General features: G+C 59.8%; 1 protein-coding gene across 11 annotated transcripts in view; it reads right to left on the bottom strand.

Annotated features, from left to right (window-relative positions):
- The window catches only part of CFAP46 (cilia and flagella associated protein 46), a 101802-nt gene that overhangs the window by 21053 nt on the left and 53289 nt on the right, over positions 1–27460 (bottom strand). For 8 of the 11 annotated variants that reach the window (XR_013763632.1, XM_079138715.1, XM_079138713.1 and 5 more), the window contains 6 exons: positions 8694–8894; positions 8501–8607; positions 7375–7545; positions 4451–4586; positions 1066–1251; positions 175–363 (listed from right to left, as the gene is read on the bottom strand). Coding sequence is in view for 10 of the 11 variants with exons in the window: in XM_079138715.1 (XP_078994841.1) it covers positions 175–363; positions 1066–1251; positions 4451–4586; positions 7375–7545; positions 8501–8607; positions 8694–8894 (990 nt within the window). In the remaining variant the exon portion in view is untranslated. The remainder of the gene's footprint in view (positions 1–174; positions 364–1065; positions 1252–4450; positions 4587–7374; positions 7546–8500; positions 8608–8693; positions 8895–27460) is intronic. The other 3 variants (XM_079138711.1, XM_079138714.1, XM_079138716.1) reach the window with 3 other exon arrangements.

Genomic DNA, 27460 nt, shown 5'->3' with positions numbered 1-27460 from the left:
CCGTGGCCTGTGCGTGTCCAGACAAGGGCCACCATGGTGGGGAGCTGCCAGGCGGGCCCTTCAAGGTCCACCCCCAGGTCCCCCGTGGAGATTGGCCGTCTAGGCCTTCCGCCGTCCTCTTTAGGCAGAGGTGGCGGCGTGCGCACAGCCTGGGCTAGAAACGGGAGCACCTACCGAGAGGCCCTCCTCCCAGCAGGAGGAGGGGCGCAGGGGGTCCGCCTGCATGGCCAGCAGGTGCAGGGCCCTCCCGGCCAGGCCCAGGAGCTGCGCGCGGATCTCCACACAGCCTGCGCTCAGAGGCTGCAGGCTCTCCAGCTGTGCCAGCGCCGTGTGGGCCAGGGTCCGCTTCAGTGTGAAGCATTGCTTCAGGGAGACGAGAGGCATCGTCAAGACCAGGGCCCGCGGCGGTCGCCCACCCTCCTGCCAGCCCCTAACGCGGCCCGGGGAGGTGGGGTGGGGGCCTCCTTAGGTGTGGGGAGGCCAAGGAGGTCTATGACTCTACTGGGAGCTCCTTGGTACATCCAGTTCAATCAGGACTGTCTGGTTCATTTGTATTCATGTCAAATTGGTTTGATTCACGTTTCATGGCATCTAAGCAGATATAAAACGGAAGGGTATACATTTCCTTCCGAATATTCCACATATTCAATTCATTGTTTTGTTGCCTTTGTGGCACTGGGGACGGAACCAGGGCCATGCGCTGTTGGGCGAGCGCTCTGCCCCTGAGCCACACCCCCGCCTGCAACAGGTCTTTCCAGCAGGGCTCTCCTCTGCCCTCGCTGCAGCTGCTGGTACTCAGGAGAACACAGTGCGCTGTCGGCTCAGTCCCAAGACCCGGAGGAGAGCTGGGGGTGGCGCAGGGAGCACACTGCTCGCTCGCCAGGTGAGCCCCCCGGGACCCCACGACATTGCTCTTCCCTAGGCTGGAAGCTCACAGCCACGTGGGGTGCTGAGGCAGGGTGTGCGGGGGTCCCCACCGCAGCCAAGGGCTCCCGGGTATGACTGGCCCAGAGGGTGGCCCCCCCAGGCAGCCCCAGGAGAGGGGCGTGGGACTGCGGCGGTCACCAGGCTGATGGACGTGCTCTCGCTGGTGCTCCGCAGGTAGCTCTGCAGCAGCTTCTCCAGGGACGGCTGCTCCAGCTGCGCCAGCCCCTCCTCCCACAGGAGCTGCAGCAGGTCCAGCGCCACCTCCGCCAGGCCGAGCTTGAGACGGGCCAGCTTCCTCATCAGAGGGGTGTTGATGTTCTGCAGCTGCCACAGGCGGGGCGTCAGGGCTGGGCCGCCTCTGGCACCCGAAGCCCACCTTTTACCAGTGCCCAGAGAACAGCCAAGGCCTGTGGGCACATGCCCCGCCCTTCCCGCCCCTGGCCCTGGCCGCCACACGCCTCCCAGCAGCCACTGGGGCTCCGTGAGCGGCACCTGCACAGCCCGAGGTCTGGCCGTGGTCTCACAGGCAGGCACCTTCACTCTGGCCTCTCGTGTGTTCCGGGTCTCTCCACGCTGTGGCCACGTGCTTGCCACTTTCAGAGAGGGCTGACCCCGCTGTGCGGGCTAGTAGAACCCAGCTGCCATGAGCATCGGGAAAGGGAGGCCGTACCTGGGCAGGGACCACCCTGAGGCCTGAATCTCGCGCCTCTCAGAACTTCCAAAAGCCTTCCAAAGCAGCCCTACGCTCACTTTCCCCAGCCTGAGGCTCCAGACTCACACTCCTGCCCACACTTGGGGTAGTCAGGCTTTGAAATGGCAACCACCCTTACAGGTGCCGGGGCAGCGGGACAGGTACAACTGTAATCCCAGCAACTCGGGAGGCTGAGACTGAAGGATTGCAAATTTGAGGCTGGCAATTTAGTGAGGTTCTCAGCTACTTAGTGAGACCCTGACTCAAAAAAAATTTAAAAAGAACTGGGGGTGTGACTGAGTGGTAAAGGGCCTATGGGTTCAATACCTAGTAACTCCTCATCCACCCAAAAATGTTTGCCAAATCTGAGGTCACAGAGGCGTTCCTGTGTTCTTCTGGGTGCTTCATAGCTTCAGGTTAGGACTACGACCGTTTTGAGCTGTCTGGCGGGGCGGGAGGTAGCCCCGGGGCTCAGCAGTTGTCCCAGCACCATGTGCTGCAGCAGTCCTGCGGGAACCAGGCTCCTGTCTGTGTGCGCCTACTTCCGAATTCTGCTCTATTGATATGTTTGCCTGCGTTTGCACTAAACACACTCTCCACGCTCTATAATAGGACTTGAAATCAAGTAGCATTAGATGTCTGATACTGTTCTCTTCCAAAGTTGTGTTGGTTGGGTAAGGCCTTTTGCATTCCCATATGAAATATAGAATCATTCTATTTCTATTAAAAATCCTGCAGTTAAACGTAGGGAGGATTTGACATCTTGACAGTTGATTGTTCTGCTCCTTGAACAAGAGTGGCTCTTCATTTACTTAGGTCTTTTAATTTCTCTCAACAATGCTTTGTAGTCCTCAGGATGCAAATTTTCACTTTTTGGGGGTCAAATTTCATTTTTTATGCTACCACGAATGATACAGTTTTTGAATTTTTATGACCTGATTGATGGTTCCTAGTGTATAGAAATATAGAATTGATTTTTGCATATTGTTCTTGTATCTCGTGACCTGATTAAACTCTTTTGTTAGCTTTAATTCGTTTATGAGCTTTAATTTAGCTTTACAAGTAGCTTTAATGTTTATTGGTACAGTGCAAGTAATTTTCTGTGTAATAATGTTATCTGCAAACTTCTTCCTGCCCAAGCTGGATCCTTTTCTTTCTTTGACTGCATCATCTAGAATTTCCTAAGCAATGCTGGAGAAAAGCAGTAAGACAACACTTCCTGGAATCAGTCCTCCTCAGAGGAAGTGAACACTCAGTCTTTTGCCAAGAAGAATGAGTTTAGCTCTAGTCTGTTAATAGATGCCCTTCCTTGGGTTGAGGAAGTTCCCTTTTTCTGTTTGTGGATGTTGGTTTTTTGTCAAACAATATTCCTGTGTCATGTGGACACAGTTCAAAAATATGGTGAACGACATTAATTTTTTGAATGTAAAATTATTCCTGAGATAGACCTAACTTGGTCACAATGTTTCATCTTTCTCATATATTGTTGGATTTAATTTTCTAAATTTTCATTCAGGATTTTTGTACTTATAATCATGAGAAGTACTGGTCTATAGTTTTTTGTTTGTTTGCCATGTTGTTGTCTTATTTTGGAATCAGGGCAATACCAGTCTCATAGAAAAGTTGGATGTGTGCCCTCTTTTTCAACTTTCTAGAGAGATGTGTGAAGAGCTGGTATTATTTTTCCTGTACTTTTAGAGGTGGAATTCACCTATGAAGCCCCTGGGCCGGCTGCTCTCCAGGGCGTGTGCTCTCCCTCGCAGCTGGAGTCCTTGGTACAGAGCGTCCCTCACTTCTCCTTCCGGGGGCTTTGGTGAGTCATGCTTCCAGGGTTCGCCCTCCTCACTGAGCGGCGAGTTCAGGACATTCCCTTCCTGTCCTCTCACCATCTGTGGAGCCCGTGGCAACATTGCTTCATCCACTTCTGATATTAGCTACCTAGGTCCTCTCTTTTTGTCTGATCGAATTGACCAGAAGTTCATTAATTTACCGTCTTTTCGCAGAACCAACTGGCTCTCTTGGCTTCCTCTTTTATCGTCTGTCTTCTGATTCGCTGACCTCCACTCTGATCTTTGGTTTCTATTCTGCTCATTTGGGTTAAGTTTGCTCTTTGACCACTTCTTAAGTGGAGAGTCTTGATCTTCTCCCTGTTCTTTACAGGTGTTTGGTGCTGCGACCCCAGGCCCCCCCAGGACTGTGCAGGAGACACCTCGGCAGGGCTTGGCCTGTCCTCCTCCAGGTCAGAACACTTTCCTGTGTCCCATGGCCATGTGGCCTATGCTTTTTAATTTCCAGCTATTCGGGGCTTCCCACATATGTAGTTTTTGGTTTTTTGAATTGAGGTAAGTCATTTAAAGCATAGAACCAGGGGAACGTGGTGGGTCACAACACTGGTGATCTTCAGCTCTAATCCCTAAGCCTGTTCGTCCCTCCTGGGAAGAGCCTGGTCCATCGACAGTGTCTTCGTCTTCCTCACCACAACCCCTGGCACGCCCTGGCACCCCTGGTTTGCTTCCCGTGTCTTTGGATCTATCAGTTCTATCTGCCCTCGCCCCACGCCCCAGGCTGCTGCCTGCTTTCGGCTGTCACCTGGACTCTGGTAGCTGTCCCCACCAGGGCTGCAGGCCATGGCCCTGGGAGGCCTGGGCTCTGGCTCGCGCTGCTGTTTGCCGTGCGAACGCCCAGCGCTCTGACAGTGCAGGCCGCATGCGGTCGCCTGTGTCCTGGCTGTGTCCAGGGAGCGTACACCGGTCCGTCGCTCAACGCACCGCTGGAGTGGAGGCCGTGGGCGAGCACGCAGACCGCCGGTGGAGCGCGAGATGGGCCACTCACCTCTTGAAGGGCCAGCAGACCGCGGGTCCTGTGGAACAGCTCTTCCTCTTCAGCCACAGCTCTCTGGGTCAAGTCGTAAGCTTCCAAGTAGTGTGTGACTTTCTGGTCTCTGTCTGCCTCATTTTGGGCACAAAACCTTTACAAGACATGAATGTGGAATTCACACGTCACTGCCGCCAGCGAGCGTGTGATGCTTCTCCTCTGCGTGACTGTGCTCTTTACTGTGCTAGCACGAGGAGCGCGGGGGTCGGACGCTCACGATAAGGCTGACATTTCAAAGCAACCTGAACTGCTGAGCAATGCTGCTTGCAGTCCGACCCTCTGCTTATGAACCAGGGGATATGCCCAGGAGAAGTCTGGAGGGGCGCTGTGTGGGAGGGCCCTGTGTGGGAGGGCACTGTGTGGGAGGGGCGCCGTGTGGGAGGGCGCTGTGTGGGAGGGGCGCTGTGTGGGAGGGGCGCTGTGTGGGAGGGGCGCCGTGTGGGAGGGCACTGTGTGGGAGGGCACTGTGTGGGAGGGGCGCCGTGTGGGAGGGGCGCTGTGTGGGAGGGCGCCGTGTGGGAGGGCGCTGTGTGGGAGGGGCGCTGTGTGGGAGGGGCACCGTGTGGGAGGGCACTGTGTGGGAGGGCACTGTGTGGGAGGGGCGCCGTGTGGGAGGGGCGCTGTGTGGGAGGGGCGCCGTGTGGGAGGGGCGCTGTGTGGGAGGGCGCCGTGTGGTAGGGCGCTGTGTGGGAGGGGCGCTGTGTGGGAGGGGCGCTGTGTGGGAGGGCGCCGTGTGCGAGGGCGCCGTGTGGGAGGGCGCTGTGTGGGAGGGGCGCTGTGTGGGAGGGGCGCTGTGTGGGAGGGGCACCGTGTGGGAGGGCACTGTGTGGGAGGGGCACCGTGTGGGAGGGCACTGTGTGGGAGGGGCACCGTGTGGGAGGGCACTGTGTGGGAGGGGCACTGTGTGGGAGGGGCACCGTGTGGGAGGGCGCTGTGTGGGAGGGCGCTGTGTGGGAGGGCACTGTGTGGGAGGGGCGCCGTGTGGGAGGGCACTGTGTGGGAGGAGCACCGTGTGGGAGGGCGCTGTGTGGGAGGGCACTGTGTGGGAGGGGCGCTGTGTGGGAGGGGCGCCGTGTGGGAGGGCACTGTGTGGGAGGAGCACCGTGTGGGAGGGCGCTGAGTGGGAGGGGCGCTGTGTGGGAGGGCACCGTGTGGGAGGGCGCTGTGTGGGAGGGGCGCTGTGTGGGAGGGCACCGTGTGGGAGGGCACTATGTGGGAGGGCACTGTGTGGGAGGAGCACCGTGTGGGAGGGCGCTGTGTGGGAGGGCACTGTGTGGGAGGGGCGCTGTGTGGGAGGGGCGCCGTGTGGGAGGGCACTGTGTGGGAGGAGCACCGTGTGGGAGGGCGCTGAGTGGGAGGGGCGCTGTGTGGGAGGGCGCTGTGTGGGAGGGGCGCTGTGTGGGAGGGGCGCCGTGTGGGAGGGCACTATGTGGGAGGGCACTGTGTGGGAGGGCACTGTGTGGGAGGGGCGCCGTGTGGGAGGGCACTGTGTGGGAGGGCACTGTGTGGGAGGGGTGCCGTGTGGGAGGGGCGCCGTGTGGGAGGAGAACCGTGTGGGAGGGGCACCGTGTGGGAGGGGCGCCGTGTGGGAGGGGCGCTGTGTGGGAGGGCGCTGTGTGGGAGGAGCACCGTGTGGGAGGGCGCTGTGTGGGAGGGGCGCCGTGTGGGAGGGGCGCCGTGTGGGAGGGCACTATGTGGGAGGGCACTGTGTGGGAGGGGCGCCGTGTGGGAGGGCGCTGTGTGGGAGGGCACCGTGTGGGAGGGGCACCGTGTGGGAGGGCGCTGTGTAGGAGGGCACCGTGTGAGAGGGGCACCGTGTGGGAGGGCGCCGTGTGGGAGGGCACTGTGTGGGAGGGGCGCCGTGTGGGAGGGCACTGTGTGGGAGGGCACTGTGTGGGAGGGGCGCCCTGTGGGAGGGCACTGTGTGGGAGGGGCACTGTGTGGGAGGAGCGCTGTGTGGGAGGGCACTGTGTGGGAGGGGCGCCGTGTGGGAGGAGCACCGTGTGGGAGGGCACTGTGTGGGAGAGGCGCTGTGTGGGAGGGCGCCGTGTGGGAGGGGCGCTGTGTGGGAGGGGCGCTGTGTGGGAGGGGCGCTGTGTGGGCGGGCACTGTGTGGGAGAGCACTGTATGGGTGGGGCTGCTGTGTGGGAGGGCACTGTGTGGGAGGGGCAAGGTGTGGGAGAGCTTGAGGTGTGGGAGGGGCACTGTGTGGGAGGGGCACTGTGTGGGAGTGGCTGCTGTGTGGGAGAGCACTGTATGGGTGGGGCTGCTGTGTGGGAGGGCACTGTGTGGGGGGGCAAGGTGTGGGAGAGCTTGAGGTGTGGGAGGGGCGCTGTGTGGGAGGGGCGCTGTGTGGGAGTGGCTGCTGTGTGGGAGAGCACTGTATGGGTGGGGCTGCTGTGTGGGAGGGCACTGTGTGGGAGGGGCACGGTGTGGGAGGGGCGCTGTGTAGGAGGGCACTGTGTGGGAGGGGCACTGTGTGGGAGGGCACTGTGTGGGCGGGGCACGATGTGGGAGGGGAACGGTGTGGGAGGGCCCCGGGGGTGGAGGCATTCCCCAAGGCCTTGCAGGAGGAGAGGGGTCCTACCCTGGGAACTGGCATCTCAGGTTGTGGTGTGTGAACACTGAGTCTGTGGGGAGGTCCCCAGGGGCGTCCCACCTGGGTGGGCAGAGGCAGGAGGACAGCAAAGTGTGAGGACAGCAAAGTGTGAGTCCAGACTTTTTGGCCAGGGGCAGTGGGAGGAGCTGCCAGGGACTCACGGACTGCAGGGGGAGGGGCAGGGACAGATGAAGTCTCAGGCCGGAGCAGCGGCTGTCCCCTCAACCCATGGCAAAGCCCTGGGGCGCTCCTCCACAGGCGGATTCTGGAGCAAGGTCCTCACCTCCGTATCTTTGCACGCTCTACTTTTATATTGACACAGTTCTCCTCGTAACCACAATTAACAAAGTTTTCCTCAATTTCCAGCAGTTGATCATCCATCTTCTTGAACAAAAACCAGCAGTCAGGAAATTTGCTCTCCTCTGAGTTCTGGGTGATTTGGATCTGAAGGCACCTGCAGGGAGAGAGGAGGCTCATGCACCTTAGTGACCGAGGAGGCTTATCACCTGCAGGGACAGAGGAGACTCATCACCTGCAGGGACAGAGGGGCCTCATCACCTGCAGGGACGGAGGGGCCTCATCACCTGCAGGGACGGAGGGGGCTCATGCGCCTGCAGGGACAGAGGGGGCTCATGCGCCTGCAGGGACAGAGTCCTCTGGAGGACTGTGACTTTGAGGTTTCTGCCTAGAGTCAAAAGCCCAGACTGGGGAGATGCTCTCGCTCTCCGCGTCTGCCCAGGGACTCTGGGTCAATCACCTCCAGCCTTTCTCACACCCTGGAAGTCCTGCAGTTACATTCCTGGGTCAGACGATGAAGTTGAGAGACTAACAGACCCGCCCTAGACATTGTATCTGTTTGGCAACTAAAAACATACCCCTAAATCACCCAGAAGTGAAAAAAAAAAAAAAAAAAACCCATGCCAAAATGTCCCAGACCAAACTGAAGGGACACTGCCGGGGGGACCCAGGACACAGGCACCAGGACACTATGGGCAGCTCCTCCTGTGCAGAGCTGTTTGCGGCGAGCGAGCAGAAGCAGGGAACACGGAGAGAATTGCCCCGCTGCGCTGAGTGAGCCAGAAGCCGCCGCTTCTTTGAAGAGACCCCATAAGTGGAGCCCGCAATTCCGCTCAGAGGAAGAGGGAGACTCCAGTAGCCCACACGACTGGCTGAGCCCGAGAGCGGCTTCCTGAGCAGGGAGAAGCTTGGTTCCGGACTGGAGCGTGCCCCTGGGAGCTCTGCCCGCAGCACCTCCCCGGGCCAGTCTGCAGCCCTGCGGAGGAGCTCTGGGGCTCAGAGCAAGCAGAGCCAGGGAGCTGAGGCTGTCTGAGCCCCGGTGGCCTTGAGGGACACGCGCAAGCTGACCGGCAGGAAGGCGGCCAGCACTCTCCTGGGACAGGCGCTGCTACCTGGCCTCCAAGTCGGTGGTGATGAACTCCAGCATGTGCACTCGGTTAGGCCTTTCTTTCTGGAGGACGCTGAGGGCATCTATGAGCTTCTTAAATAGGCGGCAAACCTGGGGATAGAGGGCCATGGTGTGACTGTCCTGCCCACAGGCCGGGAACTGCGCCCTCCTCTGAACACCGCCCTCCTTCTCCTCACTGCGGCTTCTTTCCCATGGTCTTCCGAGGACAAGATGGCATCGGCCAGAGTCAGGGTCAAGTTGTACCAGAACTCCTCACTTCCGCCCAGCTGCTGGGCCCTCTCGATCATTCTCTTGGCTTGTCCGTGGTTCTTCTCCTTGTTGGCCAGCTGAGCTAGGAGCAACAGGCACTGTGATTCTGCACAGGGGTCATCGAGCTCCTAGGGGCAGAGAAGTGTGCAAAGGAGAGGGCACGGGTGAGCTTGGCCCTGGGGCTTCGCTCTGGCCCTGGGGCTTCTCTCTGGCCCTGGGCTTCTCTCTGGCCCTGGGCTTCTCTCTGGCCCTGGGCTTCTCCGGCAAAGGAGACAAAGCTCATGTTTGCCCTCAGAGGAGGACCTCTGCCTGCGTTGAAACTCAGCTCACGGGCTGGGGAACTGTTGCAGCCCTGCAAAGCTGAGGACTAAGGCCCATTCCTCGCAGTGCCTTCCAGGGTGGCTCCTGCCTGCCGACAGAGGTGGTCATGGCCTGGGCAGGAGGTGGCCCTGCTGAGGGCTTTCATCTGCTCTTGGCTCTCCCTGTGTAGGCCGGAGCCCTGAGGCCTGGAGCCTTCTATGGAGGTGCGTTAGGCCTGCTTCCCATGCATGGCTACCTAATGCTCTAACTTCGATAGTTTGGGAACATGATGGACACCTCGTGGCCCTCGAGATTCAGGCGTGAGTGTGGACCAGATGAATCCTGGGAGAGGACGTGTGTGGTGAGCTGTCTGGGCAGCAAAACGCCAGCCCCATGAGATTCCTGGGTGCTGGCTGGACTGTGCCCTGACCCTCCTGTTCTCGGGGCTTCACCTCTTCCTGGGATGAAGGGGCTGAGTTTAGGCCTGAAGATTCCTCAGGCAGCTCAGGGACAGCCTCACCCTCGTGCCCAGTGGCCTGCAGAGTGCAAGGTGAAAGCCGGGGAACGAGGACAATTTGTGATCACCACAAAGGCACGTGCTGCTGGGAGGGAGGGCAAGGCCTGAGGGCAGCCTGGGCCTCAGACATCACAGACGGCAGGAGGCCATGGATCCTGGCCTGGGCGGCCTTTCTAAGCAAACAGGGAACCATGGGACACTTGGAAAGAGACAGGCAAACGAACACACCCATCCCCAGCACTCCTGTACCCTGCCTGAACTCCACACACACCTGTGCCCTGCTGACCTCCACAACACCTGTGCCCTGCCTGACCTACACACACACCTGTGCCCTGCCTGACCTACACACACACCTGTGCCCTGCTGACTTCCACACACACCTGCATCCTGCCTGACCTACACACAGCTGTGCCCTGCCTGACCTACACACACCTGTGCCCTGCCTGACCTACACACACCTGTGCCCTGCCTGACCTACACACACCTGTGCCCTGCCTGACCTACACACACACACCTGTGCCCTGCCTGAACTCCACACACACCTGTGCCCAGCTGACCTCCACAAACATTTGTGCCCTGCCTAACCTACACACACACCTGTGCCCTGCTGACCTCCACACACACCTGTGCCTTGCCTGACCTACACACACCTGTGCCCTGCTGACCTCCACATACACCTGTGCCCTGCTGACCTCCACACACACCTGTGCCCTGCCTGACCTCCACACACCTGTCCCTTGCCTTACCTCCAAACACACACCTGTGCCCTGCCTGACATACACACACCTGTGCCATGCCTGACCTACACACACTCCTGTACCCTGCCTGACCTACACATACCTGTGCCCTGCCTGACCTACACACACACCTGTGCCCTGCCTGACCTCCACACACCTGTCCCTTGCCTTACCTCCAAACACACACCTGTGCCCTGCCTGACATACACACACCTGTGCCATGCATGACCTACACACACTCCTGTGCCCTGCCTGACCTACACATACCTGTGCCCTGCCTGACCTACACACACACCTGTGCCCTGCCTGACCTCCACACACACCTGTCCCCAGCCTGTCCCCCTCACATTCCTGTGCCCTGCCAGACCCGCACACACAATTGTGCCCTGCGTGACCTCTACACACACCTATGCCCTGTCTGACATCCAAACACACCTGTGCCCTGCCTGACCTCCACATACACCTGTGCCCTGCCTGACCTCTACACACTCCTGTGCCTTGCCTGTCATCCACACACGCCTGTGCCCTGCTGACCTCCACACACACCTGTGCCCTGCCTGACCTCCACACACCTGTCCCTTGCCTTACCTCCAAACACACACCTGTGCCCTGCCTGACATACACACACCTGTGCCATGCCTGACCTACACACACACCTGTGCCCTGCCTGACCTCCACACACACCTGTCCCCAGCCTGTCCCCCTCACATTCCTGTGCCCTGCCTGACCTGCACACACAATTGTGCCCTGTGTGACCTCTACACACACCTATGCCCTGTCTGACATCCAAACACACCTGTGCCCTGCCTGACCTACACACACACCTGTGCCCTGCCTGACCTACACATAATGTGCCCTGCCTGACCTACACACACCTGTGCCCTGCCTGACCTCCACACATGCCTGTGCCCTGCCTGACCTCGACACACGCCTGCGCACTGCCTGACATCCACAAACACACACCTGTGCCTTGCCTGACCTCCACACGTGCCTGCGCCCTGCCTGACATCCACACACTACTGTGCCCTGCCTGACCTACACACACACAATGTGCCCTTCCTGACCTCTACACACACCAGTCCCCAGGCTGTCCTCCACACGTACCTATGCCCTGCCTGACCTCCACACACACCTGTGCCCTGCCTGACCTCTACACACATCTGTGCCCTGTCTGACCTCCAAACACACTCCTGTGCCCTGCCTGACCTACACACACACCTGTGCCCTGCTGACCTCCACACACACCTGTGCCCTGCCTGACCTCTACACACACCAGTCCCCAGGCTGTTCTCCACACACTCCTGTGCCCTGTCTGACCTCCAAACACACACCTGTGCCCTGCTGACCTCCACACACACCTGTGACCTGCCTGACATACACACCCACACCTGTGCACTGCCAGACCTACACACACACCTGTGCCCTGCCTGACTTCTACACACACCTGTGCCCTGTCTGACCTCCAAACACACTCCTGTGTCCTGTCTGACCTCCACACACACCTGTGCCCTGCTGACCTCCATACACACCTGTGCCCTGCCTGACATCCACACACACCTGTGCCCTGCCTGACCTCTACACACACCAGTCCCCAGGCTGTCCTCCACACACACCTGTGCCCTGCCTGACCTCCATACACTTGTCCCTTGCCTTACCTCCAAACACACACCTGTGCCCTGCCTGACCTCCACACACACCTGTGCCCTGCCTGACCTCCTTACACCTGTCCCTTGACTTACCTCCAAACACAAACCTGTGCCCTGCCTGACCTCCACACACACCTGTGCCCTGCCTGACCTACACACACACCAGTGCCCTGCCTGACCTCCACACATACCTGTGCCCTGCCTGACCTACACACACACCAGTGCCCTGCCTGACCTCCAAACACACACCTGTGCCCTGTCTGACTTCCACACACACCTGTGCCCTGCCTGAACTCCACACATACCTGTCCCCAGCCTGTCCTCCACACATACCTCTGCCCTGCCTGATCTCCACACACACCTGTGCCCTTCCTGACCTCTACACACACCAGTACCCAGGTTGTCCTCCACACATACCTGAGCCCTGCCTGACCTCCACACACAAATGTGTCCTGCCTGACCTCTACACACACCTGTGCCCTGTCTGACCTCCAAACACACCTGTGCCCTGCCTGACCTCTACACACACCAGTCCCCAGGTTGTCCTCCACACATACCTGAGCCCTGCCTGACCTCCACACACAAATGTGTCCTGCCTGACCTCTACACACACCTGTGCCCTGTCTGACCTCCAAACACACCTGTGCCCTGTCTGACCTCCACACACACCTGTGCCCTGCTGAGCTACGCACACACCTGTGCCCTGCATGACCTCCACACACACCTGTCCCCTGCCTGATCTCCACACATACTCCTGTGCCCTGTCAGACTTCCACACACACACACACCTGTCCCCTGCCTGATCTATACACACTCCTGTGCCCTGCCTGACCTCCACTCACACCTGTGCCCTGCCTGACCTACACACACGCTTTTGCCCTGCCTGACCTCCACACACTCCTGTGCCCTGCCTCACCTCCACACACACCTGTGCCCTGCCTGACCTCCAAACACTCCTATGCAATGCTGACCTCCACATACACACCTGCGCCCTGCCTGACCTACACACACGCCTGTGCCCTGCCTGATCTCCCCACACGCATGTGCCCTGCCTGACATCCACACACACTCCTGTGCCCTATCTCACCTCCACACACACCTGTGCCCTGGCTGACCTCCACACACTCCTGTGCCCTGCCTGACCTCCACACACTCCTGTGACGTGCCTGACCTCCACACACTCCTGTGACGTGCCTGACCTCGACACACTCCTGTGCCCTGTCTCACCTCCACACACACCTGTACCCTGCCTGTCCTCCACACACTCATATGCAATGCTGACCTCCACATACACACCTGTGCCCTGCATGACCTACACTCAATCCTGTGCCCTGCCTGACCTCAACACACACCTGTGCCCTGCTGACCTACACACACAACTGTGCCCTTCCTGACCTCTACACACTCCTGTGCCCTGCCTGACCTACACAAACATCTGTGCCCTGCTGACCTACACACACACACCTGTGCCCTGCATGACATCCACACACACCTGTGCCCTAACTGACCTACACACACTCCTGTGCCCTGCCTGACCTACACACACCCCTGTGCCCTGCCTGACCTACACACACTCCTGTGCCCTGCCTGACCTACACACACCCCTGTGCCCTGCCTGACCTACACATAATGTGCCCTGCCTGACCTACACACACCTGTGCCCTGCCTGACCTCCACACATGCCTGTGCCCTGCCTGACCTCGACACACGCCTGCGCACTGCCTGACATCCACAAACACACACCTGTGCCTTGCCTGACCTCCACACGTGCCTGCGCCCTGCCTGACATCCACACACTACTGTGCCCTGCCTGACCTACACACACACAATGTGCCCTTCCTGACCTCTACACACACCAGTCCCCAGGCTGTCCTCCACACGTACCTATGCCCTGCCTGACCTCCACACACACCTGTGCCCTGCCTGACCTCTACACACATCTGTGCCCTGTCTGACCTCCAAACACACTCCTGTGCCCTGCCTGACCTACACACACACCTGTGCCCTGCTGACCTCCACACACACCTGTGCCCTGCCTGACCTCTACACACACCAGTCCCCAGGCTGTTCTCCACACACTCCTGTGCCCTGTCTGACCTCCAAACACACACCTGTGCCCTGCTGACCTCCACACACACCTGTGACCTGCCTGACATACACACCCACACCTGTGCACTGCCAGACCTACACACACACCTGTGCCCTGCCTGACCTCTACACACACCTGTGCCCTGTCTGACCTCCAAACACACTCCTGTGTCCTGTCTGACCTCCACACACACCTGTGCCCTGCTGACCTCCATACACACCTGTGCCCTGCCTGACATCCACACACACCTGTGCCCTGCCTGACCTCTACACACACCAGTCCCCAGGCTGTCCTCCACACACACCTGTGCCCTGCCTGACCTCCATACACTTGTCCCTTGCCTTACCTCCAAACACACACCTGTGCCCTGCCTGACCTCCACACACACCTGTGCCCTGCCTGACCTCCTTACACCTGTCCCTTGACTTACCTCCAAACACAAACCTGTGCCCTGCCTGACCTCCACACACACCTGTGCCCTGCCTGACCTACACACACACCAGTGCCCTGCCTGACCTCCACACATACCTGTGCCCTGCCTGACCTACACACACACCAGTGCCCTGCCTGACCTCCAAACACACACCAGTGCCCTGCCTGACCTCCAAACACACACCTGTGCCCTGTCTGACTTCCACACACACCTGTGCCCTGCCTGAACTCCACACATACCTGTCCCCAGCCTGTCCTCCACACATACCTCTGCCCTGCCTGATCTCCACACACACCTGTGCCCTTCCTGACCTCTACACACACCAGTACCCAGGTTGTCCTCCACACATACCTGAGCCCTGCCTGACCTCCACACACAAATGTGTCCTGCCTGACCTCTACACACACCTGTGCCCTGTCTGACCTCCAAACACACCTGTGCCCTGCCTGACCTCTACACACACCAGTCCCCAGGTTGTCCTCCACACATACCTGAGCCCTGCCTGACCTCCACACACAAATGTGTCCTGCCTGACCTCTACACACACCTGTGCCCTGTCTGACCTCCAAACACACCTGTGCCCTGTCTGACCTCCACACACACCTGTGCCCTGCTGAGCTACGCACACACCTGTGCCCTGCATGACCTCCACACACACCTGTCCCCTGCCTGATCTCCACACATACTCCTGTGCCCTGTCAGACTTCCACACACACACACACCTGTCCCCTGCCTGATCTATACACACTCCTGTGCCCTGCCTGACCTCCACTCACACCTGTGCCCTGCCTGACCTCCACAAACACCTGTGCCATGCTGACCTCCACACACACCTGTGCCCTGCCTTACCGCCACACACACCTGTGCCCTGCCTGACCTACACACACGCTTTTGCCCTGCCTGACCTCCACACACTCCTGTGCCCTGCCTCACCTCCACACACACCTGTGCCCTGCCTGACCTCCAAACACTCCTATGCAATGCTGACCTCCACATACACACCTGCGCCCTGCCTGACCTACACACACGCCTGTGCCCTGCCTGATCTCCCCACACGCATGTGCCCTGCCTGACATCCACACACACTCCTGTGCCCTATCTCACCTCCACACACACCTGTGCCCTGGCTGACCTCCACACACTCCTGTGCCCTGCCTGACCTCCACACACTCCTGTGACGTGCCTGACCTCCACACACTCCTGTGACGTGCCTGACCTCGACACACTCCTGTGCCCTGTCTCACCTCCACACACACCTGTACCCTGCCTGTCCTCCACACACTCATATGCAATGCTGACCTCCACATACACACCTGTGCCCTGCATGACCTACACTCAATCCGGTGCCCTGCCTGACCTCAACACACACCTGTGCCCTGCTGACCTACACACACAACTGTGCCCTTCCTGACCTCTACACACTCCTGTGCCCTGCCTGACCTACACAAACATCTGTGCCCTGCTGACCTACACACACACACCTGTGCCCTGCATGACATCCACACACACCTGTGCCCTAACTGACCTACACACACTCCTGTGCCCTGCCTGACCTACACACACCCCTGTGCCCTGCCTGACCTACACACACTCCTGTGCCCTGCCTGACCTACACACACCCCTGTGCCCTGCCTGACCTACACACACTCCTGTACCCTGCCTGACCTACACACACCTGTCCCCTGCCTGACCTACACACACACCTGTGCCCTGCTGACCTACACACACACCTGTGCCCTGCTGACCTACTCACACAACTGTGCCCTTCCTGACCTCTACACACTCCTGTGCCCTGCCTGACCTCAACACATATCTGTGCCCTGTCTGACCTCCAAACACACTCCTGTGCCCTGCCTGACCTCCACACACCTGTGCCCTGCTGACCTCCACACACAACTGTGCCCTGCCTGACAGCCACACGCACACCTTTGCCCTGCCTGAACTACACACACACCTGTGCACTGCCGAACCACACACACCCGTGCCCTGCCTGACCTCCACACACACCTGTGCCCTGCTGACCTCCAGACACACCTGTGCCCTGCCTGACTTCCACACACCCCTGTGCCCTGCCTGACCTCCACACACACACACCTGTGCCCTGCCTGACCTCCACACACACACCTGTGCCATGCCTGATATCCAAACACACACCTGTGCCCTGCCTGACCTCCACACACACCTGTGCCCTGCCTGACCTCCACACATACCTGTGCCCTGCCTGACCTACACACACACACCTGTGCCCTGCCTGACTTCTACACACACCTGTCCCCAGGCTGTCCTCCACACATACCTGTGCTCTGCCTGACTTCTACACACACCTGTCCCCAGCCTGTCATCCACACATACCTCTGCCCTGCCTGACCTCCACACACACCTGTGCCCTTCCTGACTTCTACACACACCTGTCCCCAGGCTGTCCTCCACATATACCTGTGCCCTGCCTGACCTCCACAAACACATATGTCCTGCCTGACCTCTACACACCCCTGTGCCCTGTCTGACATCCAAGCACAACTGTGCCCTGCCTGACCTCCACACACACCTGTGCCCTTCCTGACCTCTACACACACCTGTCCCCTGCCTGACATCCACACACACCTGTCCCCTGCCTGACCTCAACACACGCCTGTGCCCTGCCTGACCTCCACACACACCTGTGTCCTTCCTGACCTCCACACACACCTGTGCACTGCCTGACCTCCACACACTCCTGTGCCCTGCCTGACCTCCAAAAACTCCTGTGCCCCACCTGACCTCCACACACACCTGTGCCCTGCCTGACCGACACACACACCTGTCCCCTGCCTGACCTCCACACACTCCTGTGCCCTGCCTGACCTCCACAAACTCCTGTGCCTTACCTGACCTCCACACACACCTGTGCCCTGCCTGACCTCCACACACACCGGTCCCCTATCCGAACTACACACATGCCTGTGCCCTGCCTGACGTTCACACACGCCTGTGCCCTTCCAGACCTCTACACACACCTGTTCCCTGCCTGACCTCCACACACACCTGTGCTCTGCCTGACCTCCACACACTCCTGTGCCGTGCCTGACCTCCACAGAGACCAGTGCCGTCTCACCTCCACACACACCTGTGCCCTGCCTGACCTCCACATACTCCTCAACCCTGCCTGACCTCCTGCATACACACCTGTCCCCTGCCCGTCCTACACACATGCCTGTGCCCTGCCTGACCTCCACACACGCCTGTGCCCTTCCTGACCTCTACACACACCTGTGCCCTGCCTGACATCCACACACACCTGTCTCCTGCCTGACCTCCACACACACCTGTCCCCTGCCTGACCTCCACACACGCCTGTGCCCTGCCTGACCTCCACACACACCTGTGTCCTTCCTGACCTCCACACACACCTGTGAACTGCCTGACCTGCACACACACCTGTGCCCTGCCTGACGTCCACACACACCTATGCCATGCTGACCTCCACACTCACTTGTGCCCTGCCTGACCTACACACACGCCTGTGCCCTGCTTGACCTCCACACACACCTGTGCCCTGCCTGACGTCCACACACTCCTGTGCCCTTTCTCACCTCCACACACACCTGTGCCCTGCCTGACGTCCACACACTCCTGTGCCCTTTCTCACCTCCACACACACCTTTGCCCTGCCTGACCTACACACACACATGTGCCCTGCCTGACCTCACACGCCTGTGCCCTGCCTGACCTCCACATACACACCTTTGCCCTGCCTGATATCCACACACATGCCTGTGGCCTGCCTGACCTCCACACATGCCTGTGGCCTGCCTGACATCCACACACACACCTGTGCCCTGCCTGACATCCACACACACTTGTCCCCTGCCTCATCTCCAGTCACACTCCCATGCTCTGTCTGAGCTCCACACACACACCTGTGCCCTGCCTGAACTCCACAAACACTCCTGTGTCCTGCCTGACCTATACACACTCCTGTGACCTACCTGACTTCCACACACACCTGTGCCCTGCCTGGCCTCAACACACACACCTGTGCCCTGCCTGACCTCCACACACGCCCGTGCCCTGCCTAACCTCCACACACCTGTGCCCTGCTGACCTCAACACACACCTGTGCCCTGCTTGACCTCCACACGCACCTGTCCCCTGCCTGACCTCCACACCCTCCTGTGCCCTGCCTGACCTCCACACACTTGTGTGCCCTTTCTGACCTGCACACACACCTGTGCCCTGCTGACCTCCTCCACACACACCTGTCCCCTGCCTGTCCTTCACGCACACCTGTCCCCTGCCTGACCTCCACACACTCCTGTGCCCTGCCTGACCTCCACAAACTCCTGTGCCCTACCTGACCTCCACACATTCCTGTGCCCTGCCTGACCTCCTCCACACACACCTGTGCCCTGCCTGACCGACACACACACATGTGCCCTACTGACCTCCACACACACTTTGCCCTGCCTGACTTCCACACACTCCTGTGCCCTGTCTGACCTCCACACACGCCTGTGCCCTGCCTGTCCTCCACACACGCATGTACCCTGCCTGTCCACCACACACCTGTGCCCTGCTGACCTCCACACACACCTGTGCCCTGCCTGATCTCCACACACGCCTGTGCCGTGCCTGACCTCCACAGAGACCAGTGCCGTCTCACCTCCACACACACCTGTGCCCTGCCTGACCTCCACATACTCCTCAACCCTGCCTGACCTCCTGCATACACACCTGTCCCCTGCCCGTCCTACACACATGCCTGTGCCCTGCCTGACCTCCACACACGCCTGTGCCCTTCCTGACCTCTACACACACCTGTGCCCTGCCTGACATCCACACACACCTGTCTCCTGCCTGACCTCCACACACACCTGTCCCCTGCCTGACCTCCACACACGCCTGTGCCCTGCCTGACCTCCACACACACCTGTGTCCTTCCTGACCTCCACACACACCTGTGAACTGCCTGACCTGCACACACACCTGTGCCCTGCCTGACGTCCACACACACCTATGCCATGCTGACCTCCACACTCACTTGTGCCCTGCCTGACCTACACACACGCCTGTGCCCTGCTTGACCTCCACAGACACCTGTGCCCTGCCTGACGTCCACACACTCCTGTGCCCTTTCTCACCTCCACACACACCTTTGCCCTGCCTGACCTACACACACACATGTGCCCTGCCTGACCTACACACACACATGTGCCCTGCCTGACCTCACACGCCTGTGCCCTGCCTGACCTCCACATACACACCTTTGCCCTGCCTGATATCCACACACATGCCTGTGGCCTGCCTGACCTCCACACATGCCTGTGGCCTGCCTGACATCCACACACACACCTGTGCCCTGCCTGACATCCACACACACTTGTCCCCTGCCTCATCTCCAGTCACACTCCCATGCTCTGTCTGAGCTCCACACACACACCTGTGCCCTGCCTGACCTATACACACTCCTGTGACCTACCTGACTTCCACACACACCTGTGCCCTGCCTGGCCTCAACACACACACCTGTGCCCTGCCTGACCTCCACACACGCCCGTGCCCTGCCTAACCTCCACACACCTGTGCCCTGCTGACCTCAACACACACCTGTGCCCTGCTTGACCTCCACACGCACCTGTCCCCTGCCTGACCTCCACACCCTCCTGTGCCCTGCCTGACCTCCACACACTTGTGTGCCCTTTCTGACCTGCACACACACCTGTGCCCTGCTGACCTCCTCCACACACACCTGTCCCCTGCCTGTCCTTCACGCACACCTGTCCCCTGCCTGACCTCCACACACTCCTGTGCCCTGCCTGACCTCCACAAACTCCTGTGCCCTACCTGACCTCCACACATTCCTGTGCCCTGCCTGACCTCCTCCACACACACCTGTGCCCTGCCTGACCGACACACACACATGTGCCCTACTGACCTCCACACACACCTTGCCCTGCCTGACCTCCACACACTCCTGTGCCCTGTCTGACCTCCACACACGCCTGTGCCCTGCCTGTCCTCCACACACGCATGTGCCCTGCCTGTCCACCACACACCTGTGCCCTGCTGACCTCCACACACACCTGTGCCCTGCCTGATCTCCACACACGCCTGTGCCCTGCCTGACCTCCACACACGCCTGTGCCCTGCCTGACCTCCACACACGCCTATGCCCTGCCTCTCCTGCACACACGCATGTGCGCTGCATGTCCTCCAAACACATGTGCCTTGCTGACCTCCACACACACCTGTGCCCTGCCTGACCTACACACACTCCTGTGCCCTGCCTGTCCTACACACACCTGTGCCCTGCCTGACCTACACTCAATCCTGTGCCCTGCCTGACCTCAACACACACCTGTGCCCTGCTGACCTACACACACAACTGTGCCCTTCCTGACCTCTATACACTCCTGTGCCCTGCCTGACCTACACAAACATCTGTGCCCTGCTGACCTACACACACACACCTGTGCCCTGCATGACATCCACACACACCTGTGCCCTCCCTGACCTACATACACACCTGTGCCCTGTTAACCTCCACACAATCCTGTGCCCTGCCTGACATCCACACACACCTGTGCCCGAACTGACCTACACACACCTGTCCCCTGCCTGACCTACACACACCTGTCCCCTGCCTGACCTATACACACACCTGTGCCCTGCCTGACCTACACACACCTGTGCCCTGCCTGACCTAAACACACTCCTGTGCCCTGCCTGTCCTACACCCACCAGTGCCCTGCCTGGTCTCCAAACACACCTGACTCCTGCTTGACCTTCACACACACATGTACCCTGCCTGACCTACACACACGCCTGTGCCCTTTCTGACCTCCACACACTCTTGTGCTCTGCCTGTCCTGCACACACACCTGTGCCCTGCCTGACCTCCACACACAGTTGTGTCCGGCCTGACCTCCACACACACCTGTACTCTGCCTGACATCCACAAACACCTGTGTCCTGCCTGAACGACACACACACCTGTACTCTGCCTGACATCCACACACACCTGTACTCTGCCTGACATCCACACACACCTGTGTCCTGCCTGAACAACACACACACCTGTCCCCTGCCTGACCTACACAACCACCTGTGCCCTGCCTGACATCACACACACACCTATGCCCTGCCTGACGTCCACACACACCTGTCCCCTGCCTGACCTCCACACACACCTGTCCCCTGCCTGACCTCCACAGAGACCAGTGCCTTCTCACCTCCACACACACCTGTGCCCTGCCTGACCTCCACATACTCCTCAACCCTGCCTGACTGCCTGCACACACACCTGTGCCCTGCCTGACCGACACACACACCTGTCCCCTGCCCGACCTACACACATGCCTGTGCCCTGCCTGACCTCCACACACGCCTGTGCCCTTCCTGACCTCTACACAAACCTGTCCCCTGCCTGACGTCCACACACACCTGTCCCCTGCCTGACGTCCACACACACCTGTCCCCTGCCTGACCTCCACACACACATGTCCCCTGCCTGACCTACGCATACACCTGTGCGCTGCCTGACCTCAACACACGCCTGTGCCCTGCCTGAACTCCACACACACCTGTGTCCTTCCTGACCTCCACACACACCTGTGCACTGCCTGACCTGCACACACACCAGTGCCCTGCCTGACGTCCACACACACCTATGCCATGCTGACCTCCACACTCACTTGTGCCCTGCCTGACCTACACACACGCCTGTGCCTTGCCTGACATCCACACACACCTGTGCCCTGCCTGACGTCCACACACTCCTGTGCTCTTTCTAACCTCCACACACACCTGTGCCCTGCCTGACGTCCACACACTCCTGTGCCCTGTCTCACTTCCACACACACCTGTGCCCTGCCTGACCGACACACACACCTGTGCCCTGCCTGATCTCCACAACCACCTGTGCCCTGCCTGACATCACACACACATCTGTGCCCTGCCTGACTTCCACACACACCTATGCCATTCTGACCTCCACACACACCTGTGCACTGCCTGACCTACACACACACATGTGCCCTGCCTGAACTCACACGCCTGTGCCCTGCCTGACATCCACACACAACCGGTACCCTGCCTGACCTCCACATACACACCTTTGCCATGCCTGATATCCACACACATGCCTGTGGCCTGCCTGACCTCCACACATGCCTGTGGCCTGCCTGACATCCACACACACACCTGTGCCCTACCTGACATGCACACACACTGTCCCCTGCCTCATCTCCACTCACACTCCCATGCCCTGTCTGAGCTCCACACACACACCTGTGCCCTGCCTGACCTATACACACTCCTGTGACCTACCTGACTTCCACGCACACCTGTCCCCTGCCTGACCTCCACACACCCCTGTCCCCTGCCTGACCTCCACACACACCTGTGCCCTGTCTGGCCTCAACACACACACCTGTGCCCTGCCTGGCCCCAACACATGCCTGTGCCTTGCCTGACCTCCACACACGCCCGTGCCCTGCTAACCTCCACACACCTGTGCCCTGCCTGACCTCCACACACACCTGTCCCCTGCCTGACCTCCACACCCTCCTGTGCCCTGCCTGACCTCCACACACTTGTGTGCCCTTTCTGACCTCCACACACACCTGTCCCCTGCCTGTCCTTCACGCACACCTGTCCCCTGCCTGACCTCCACACACTCCTGTGCCCTGCCTGACCGACACACACACATGTGCCCTACTGACCTCCACACATTCCTGTGCCCTGCCTGACCTCCTCCACACACACCTGTGCCCTGCGGACCGACACACACACATGTGCCCTACTGACCTCCACACACACCTTGCCCTGCCTGACCTCCACACACGCATGTGCCCTGCCTGTCCACCACACACCTGTGCCCTGCTGACCTCCACACACACCTGTGCCCTGCGTGACCTACACACACTCCTGTGCCCTGCCTCTTCTACACACACCTGTGCCCTGCCTGACCTACACTCAATCCTGTGCCCTGCCTTACCTCAACACACACCTGTGCCCTGCTGACCTACACACACAACTGTGCCCTTCCTGACCTCTACACACTCCTGTGCCCTGCCTGACCTACACAAACATCTGTGCCCTGCTGACCTACACACACACACCTGTGCCCTGCATGACATCCACACACACCTGTGCCCTCCCTGACCTACATACACACCTGTGCCCTGTTAACCTCCACACAATCCTGTGCCCTAACTGACCTACACACACTCCTGTGCCCTGCCTGACCTACACACACCCCTGTGCCCTGCCTGACCTACCCACACTCCTGTACCCTGCCTGACCTACACACACCTGTCCCCTGCCTGACCTACACACACCTGTCCCCTGCCTGACCTACACACACACCTGTGCCCTGCTGACCTACACACACAACTGTGCCCTGCCTGACCTACACACACCTGTGCCCTGCCTGACCTACACAAACATCTGTGCCCTGCTGACCTACACACACACACCTGTGCCCTGCATGACATCCACACACACCTGTGCCCTCCCTGACCTACATACACACCTGTGCCCTGTTAACCTCCACACAATCCTGTGCCCTAACTGACCTACACACACTCCTGTGCCCTGCCTGACCTACACACACCCCTGTGCCCTGCCTGACCTACACATACTCCTGTACCCTGCCTGACCTACACACACCTGTCCCCTGCCTGACCTACACACACCTGTCCCCTGCCTGACCTACACACACACCTGTGCCCTGCTGACCTACACACACAACTGTGCCCTGCCTGACCTACACACACCTGTGCCCTGCCTGACCTAAACACACTCCTGTGCCCTGCCTGTCCTACACACACCTGTACCCTGCCTGACCTACACACACTCCTGTGCCCTGCCTGTCCTACACACACCTGTGCCCTGCCTGACCTAAACACACTCCTGTGCCCTGCCTGTCCTACACACACCTGTGCCCTGCCTGACCTACACACACGCCTGTGCCCTTTCTGACCTCCACACACTCCTGTGCTCTGCCTGTCCTGCACACACACCTGTGCCCTGCCTGACATCCACACACACTTGTGTCCGGCCTGACCTCCACACACACCTGTACTCTGCCTGACATCCACAAACACCTGTTTCCTGCCTGAACGACACACACCTGTACTCTGCCTGACACCCACACACACTGTACTCTGCCTGACATCCACACACACCTGTGTCCTGCCTGAACGACACACACCTGTCCCCTGCCTGACCTACACAACCACCTGTGCCCTGTCTGACATCACACACACACCTGTGCCCTGCCTGACCTCCACACACCTGTGCCCTGCTGACCTCCACACACACCTGTGCTCTGCCTGACCTCCACACACCTGTCCCCTGCCTGACCTTCACACACACCTGTGCCCTGCCTGACCTACACACACGCCTGTACCCTTCCTGACCTCCACACACACCTGTGCTCTGCCTGACCTCCACACACCTGTCCCCTGCCTGACATCCACACACACCTGTGCTCTGCCTGACCTCCACACACGCCTGTGCCCTGCCTGACCTCCACACACGCCTGTGCCCTGCCTGACCTCCACACACCTGTGCCCTGCTGACCTCCACACACACCTGTGCTCTGCCTGACCTCCACACACCTGTCCCCTGGCTGACATCCACACACACCTGTGCTCTGCCTGACCTCCACACACACTTGTGCTCTGCCTGACCTCTACACACACCTGTGCTCTGCCTGACATCCGCACACACACCTGTGCCCTGCCTGACCTCCACACACACCTGTGTCCTGCCTGACCTCCACACAATCCTGTGCGCTGCCTGACCTACACACACACCTGTGCCCTGCCTGACCTCCACACACACCTGTCCCCTGCCTGTTCTCCACTCACACTCCTGTGCCCTGTCTGAGCTCCACACACACACCCGTGCCCTGCCTGACCTCCACACACACTTGTGTCCTGCCTGACCTCCACACACACCTGTACTCTGCCTGACATCCATACACACCTGTGTCCTGCCTGACCTCCACACTCACACCTGTGCCCTGACTGACCTCTACACACACCTGTGCCCTGCTGACCTCTACGCATACCTGTGCCCTGCCTGACCTCCACACACACCTGTCCCCTGCCTGTTCTCCACTCACACTCCTGTGCCCTGCCTGACCTCCACAAACACTCCTGGGCCCTACCTGACCTATACACACTCCTGTGCCGTGCCTGACATGCACACACACCTGTGCCCTGCCTGACCTCTTCACACACCGTCCCCTGTCTGACCTCCACACACGCCTGTGCCCTGCGTGACCTCCACACACCTGTGCCTTGCCTGACCTACACACACGCCTGTTTCTTGCCTCACCTCCACGCACACCTGTGCCCTGCCTGACCTCTACACACACCTGTGCCCTGCCTGACCTCCACACACCTGTGCCCTGCTGACCTCCACACACACCTGTGCTCTGCCTGACCTCCACACCCCTGTCCCCTGCCTGACCTACACACACGCCTGTGCCCTGCCTGACCTCCACACACCTGTGCCCTGCTGACCTCCACACACACCTGTGCTCTGCCTGACCTCCACACACCTGTCCCCTGCCTGACCTACACACACGCCTGTGCCCTGCCTAATCTCCACACACGCCTGTACCCTTCCTGACCTCTACACACACCTGTGCTCTGCCTGACATCTGCACACACACCTGTACTCTGCCTGACATCCACACACACCTGTGTCCTGCCTGACCGACACGGACACCTGTCCCCTGCCTGACCTCCACACACACCTGTGCCCTGCCTGACCTCCACACTCACACCTGTGCCCTGACTGACCTCTACACACACCTGTGCCCTGCTGACCTCTACGCATTCCTGTGCCCTGCCTGACCTCCACACACACCTGTCCCCTGCCTGATCTCCACTCACACTCCTGTGCCCTGTCTGAGCTCCACACACACACCTGTGCCCTGCCTGACCTCCACAAACACTCCTGGGCCCTACCTGACCTATACACACTCCTGTGCCCTGCCTGACATGCACACACACCTGTGCCCTGCCTGACCTCTTCACACACCGTCCCCTGTCTGACCTCCACACACGCCTGTGCCCTGCGTGACCTCCACACACCTGTGCCTTGCCTGACCTACACACACGCCTGTTTCCTGCCTCGCCTCCACACACACCTGTGTCCTGCCTGACATCCATACACGCCTGTGCCCTTCCTGACCTCCACACACTCCTGTGCCCTGCCTGACCTACACACACGCCTGTGCCCTGCCTGACCTCCATACACCCCTGTGTCCTGCCTGACATCCACACATGCCTGTGCCCTTCCTGACCTCCACACACTCCTGTGCCCTGCCTCACCTACACACATGCCTGTGCCCTGCCTCTCCTCCACACACCTGTGCCCTGCCTGACCTCCATACACACCTGTGTCCTGCCTGACATCCACACACGCCTGTGCCCTTCCTGACCTGAACACACACCTGTCCCCTGCCTGAGCTCCACACACCCCTGTCCTATCTTAAGATGGAGTCCTACAGGGCTCTCTTGGGTCGTTGCATCCAGTTCTTCCCGTCCTGGAAACCTTCCACACATGCGACAGGATCTCTGCGTCTGTGCTGCACCTGAGTCAGCCGGAGGGCAGGCCCACTGCTCTGTAGGGGAAGCACCACTGGGCTTCCTCCAGCCTGATTCTTACCAGGGCAGCTCTCCGTGAGAGCAGAGCCCAGGTGGACACCAGAGACCTGCGCGTCCAGAGCATTGACTTCCGTGTTGAGACCTGAAGGGCCAGCCCCAAGAAGCTGGACCTATGTGGGGCCCTCAGAGGTGCCGTCGAGTCCTGTGGATAGCCATCCCTGCTGCCTGGAGTGATGCAAGTCTTCTCCTAACCCAGCAGAGAGGAGCTCGGGGTGTCTGAGCCTGGGGGCCTGAGCTGTGTGTCTGGCATGGGCACTGACTCCAGCCCTCCCGAGGGATGCCCCTGGGGACCTTGGATGGCCAC

Source organism: Sciurus vulgaris (genome assembly GCF_902686455.1).
Source record: "Sciurus vulgaris genome assembly, chromosome: 4".
NCBI classification, from domain to species: Eukaryota; Metazoa; Chordata; class Mammalia; order Rodentia; family Sciuridae; genus Sciurus; species Sciurus vulgaris.
The sequence above is the reverse complement of the archived record's forward strand: the minus strand, read 5'-3'. Positions and strand labels throughout refer to the sequence as shown.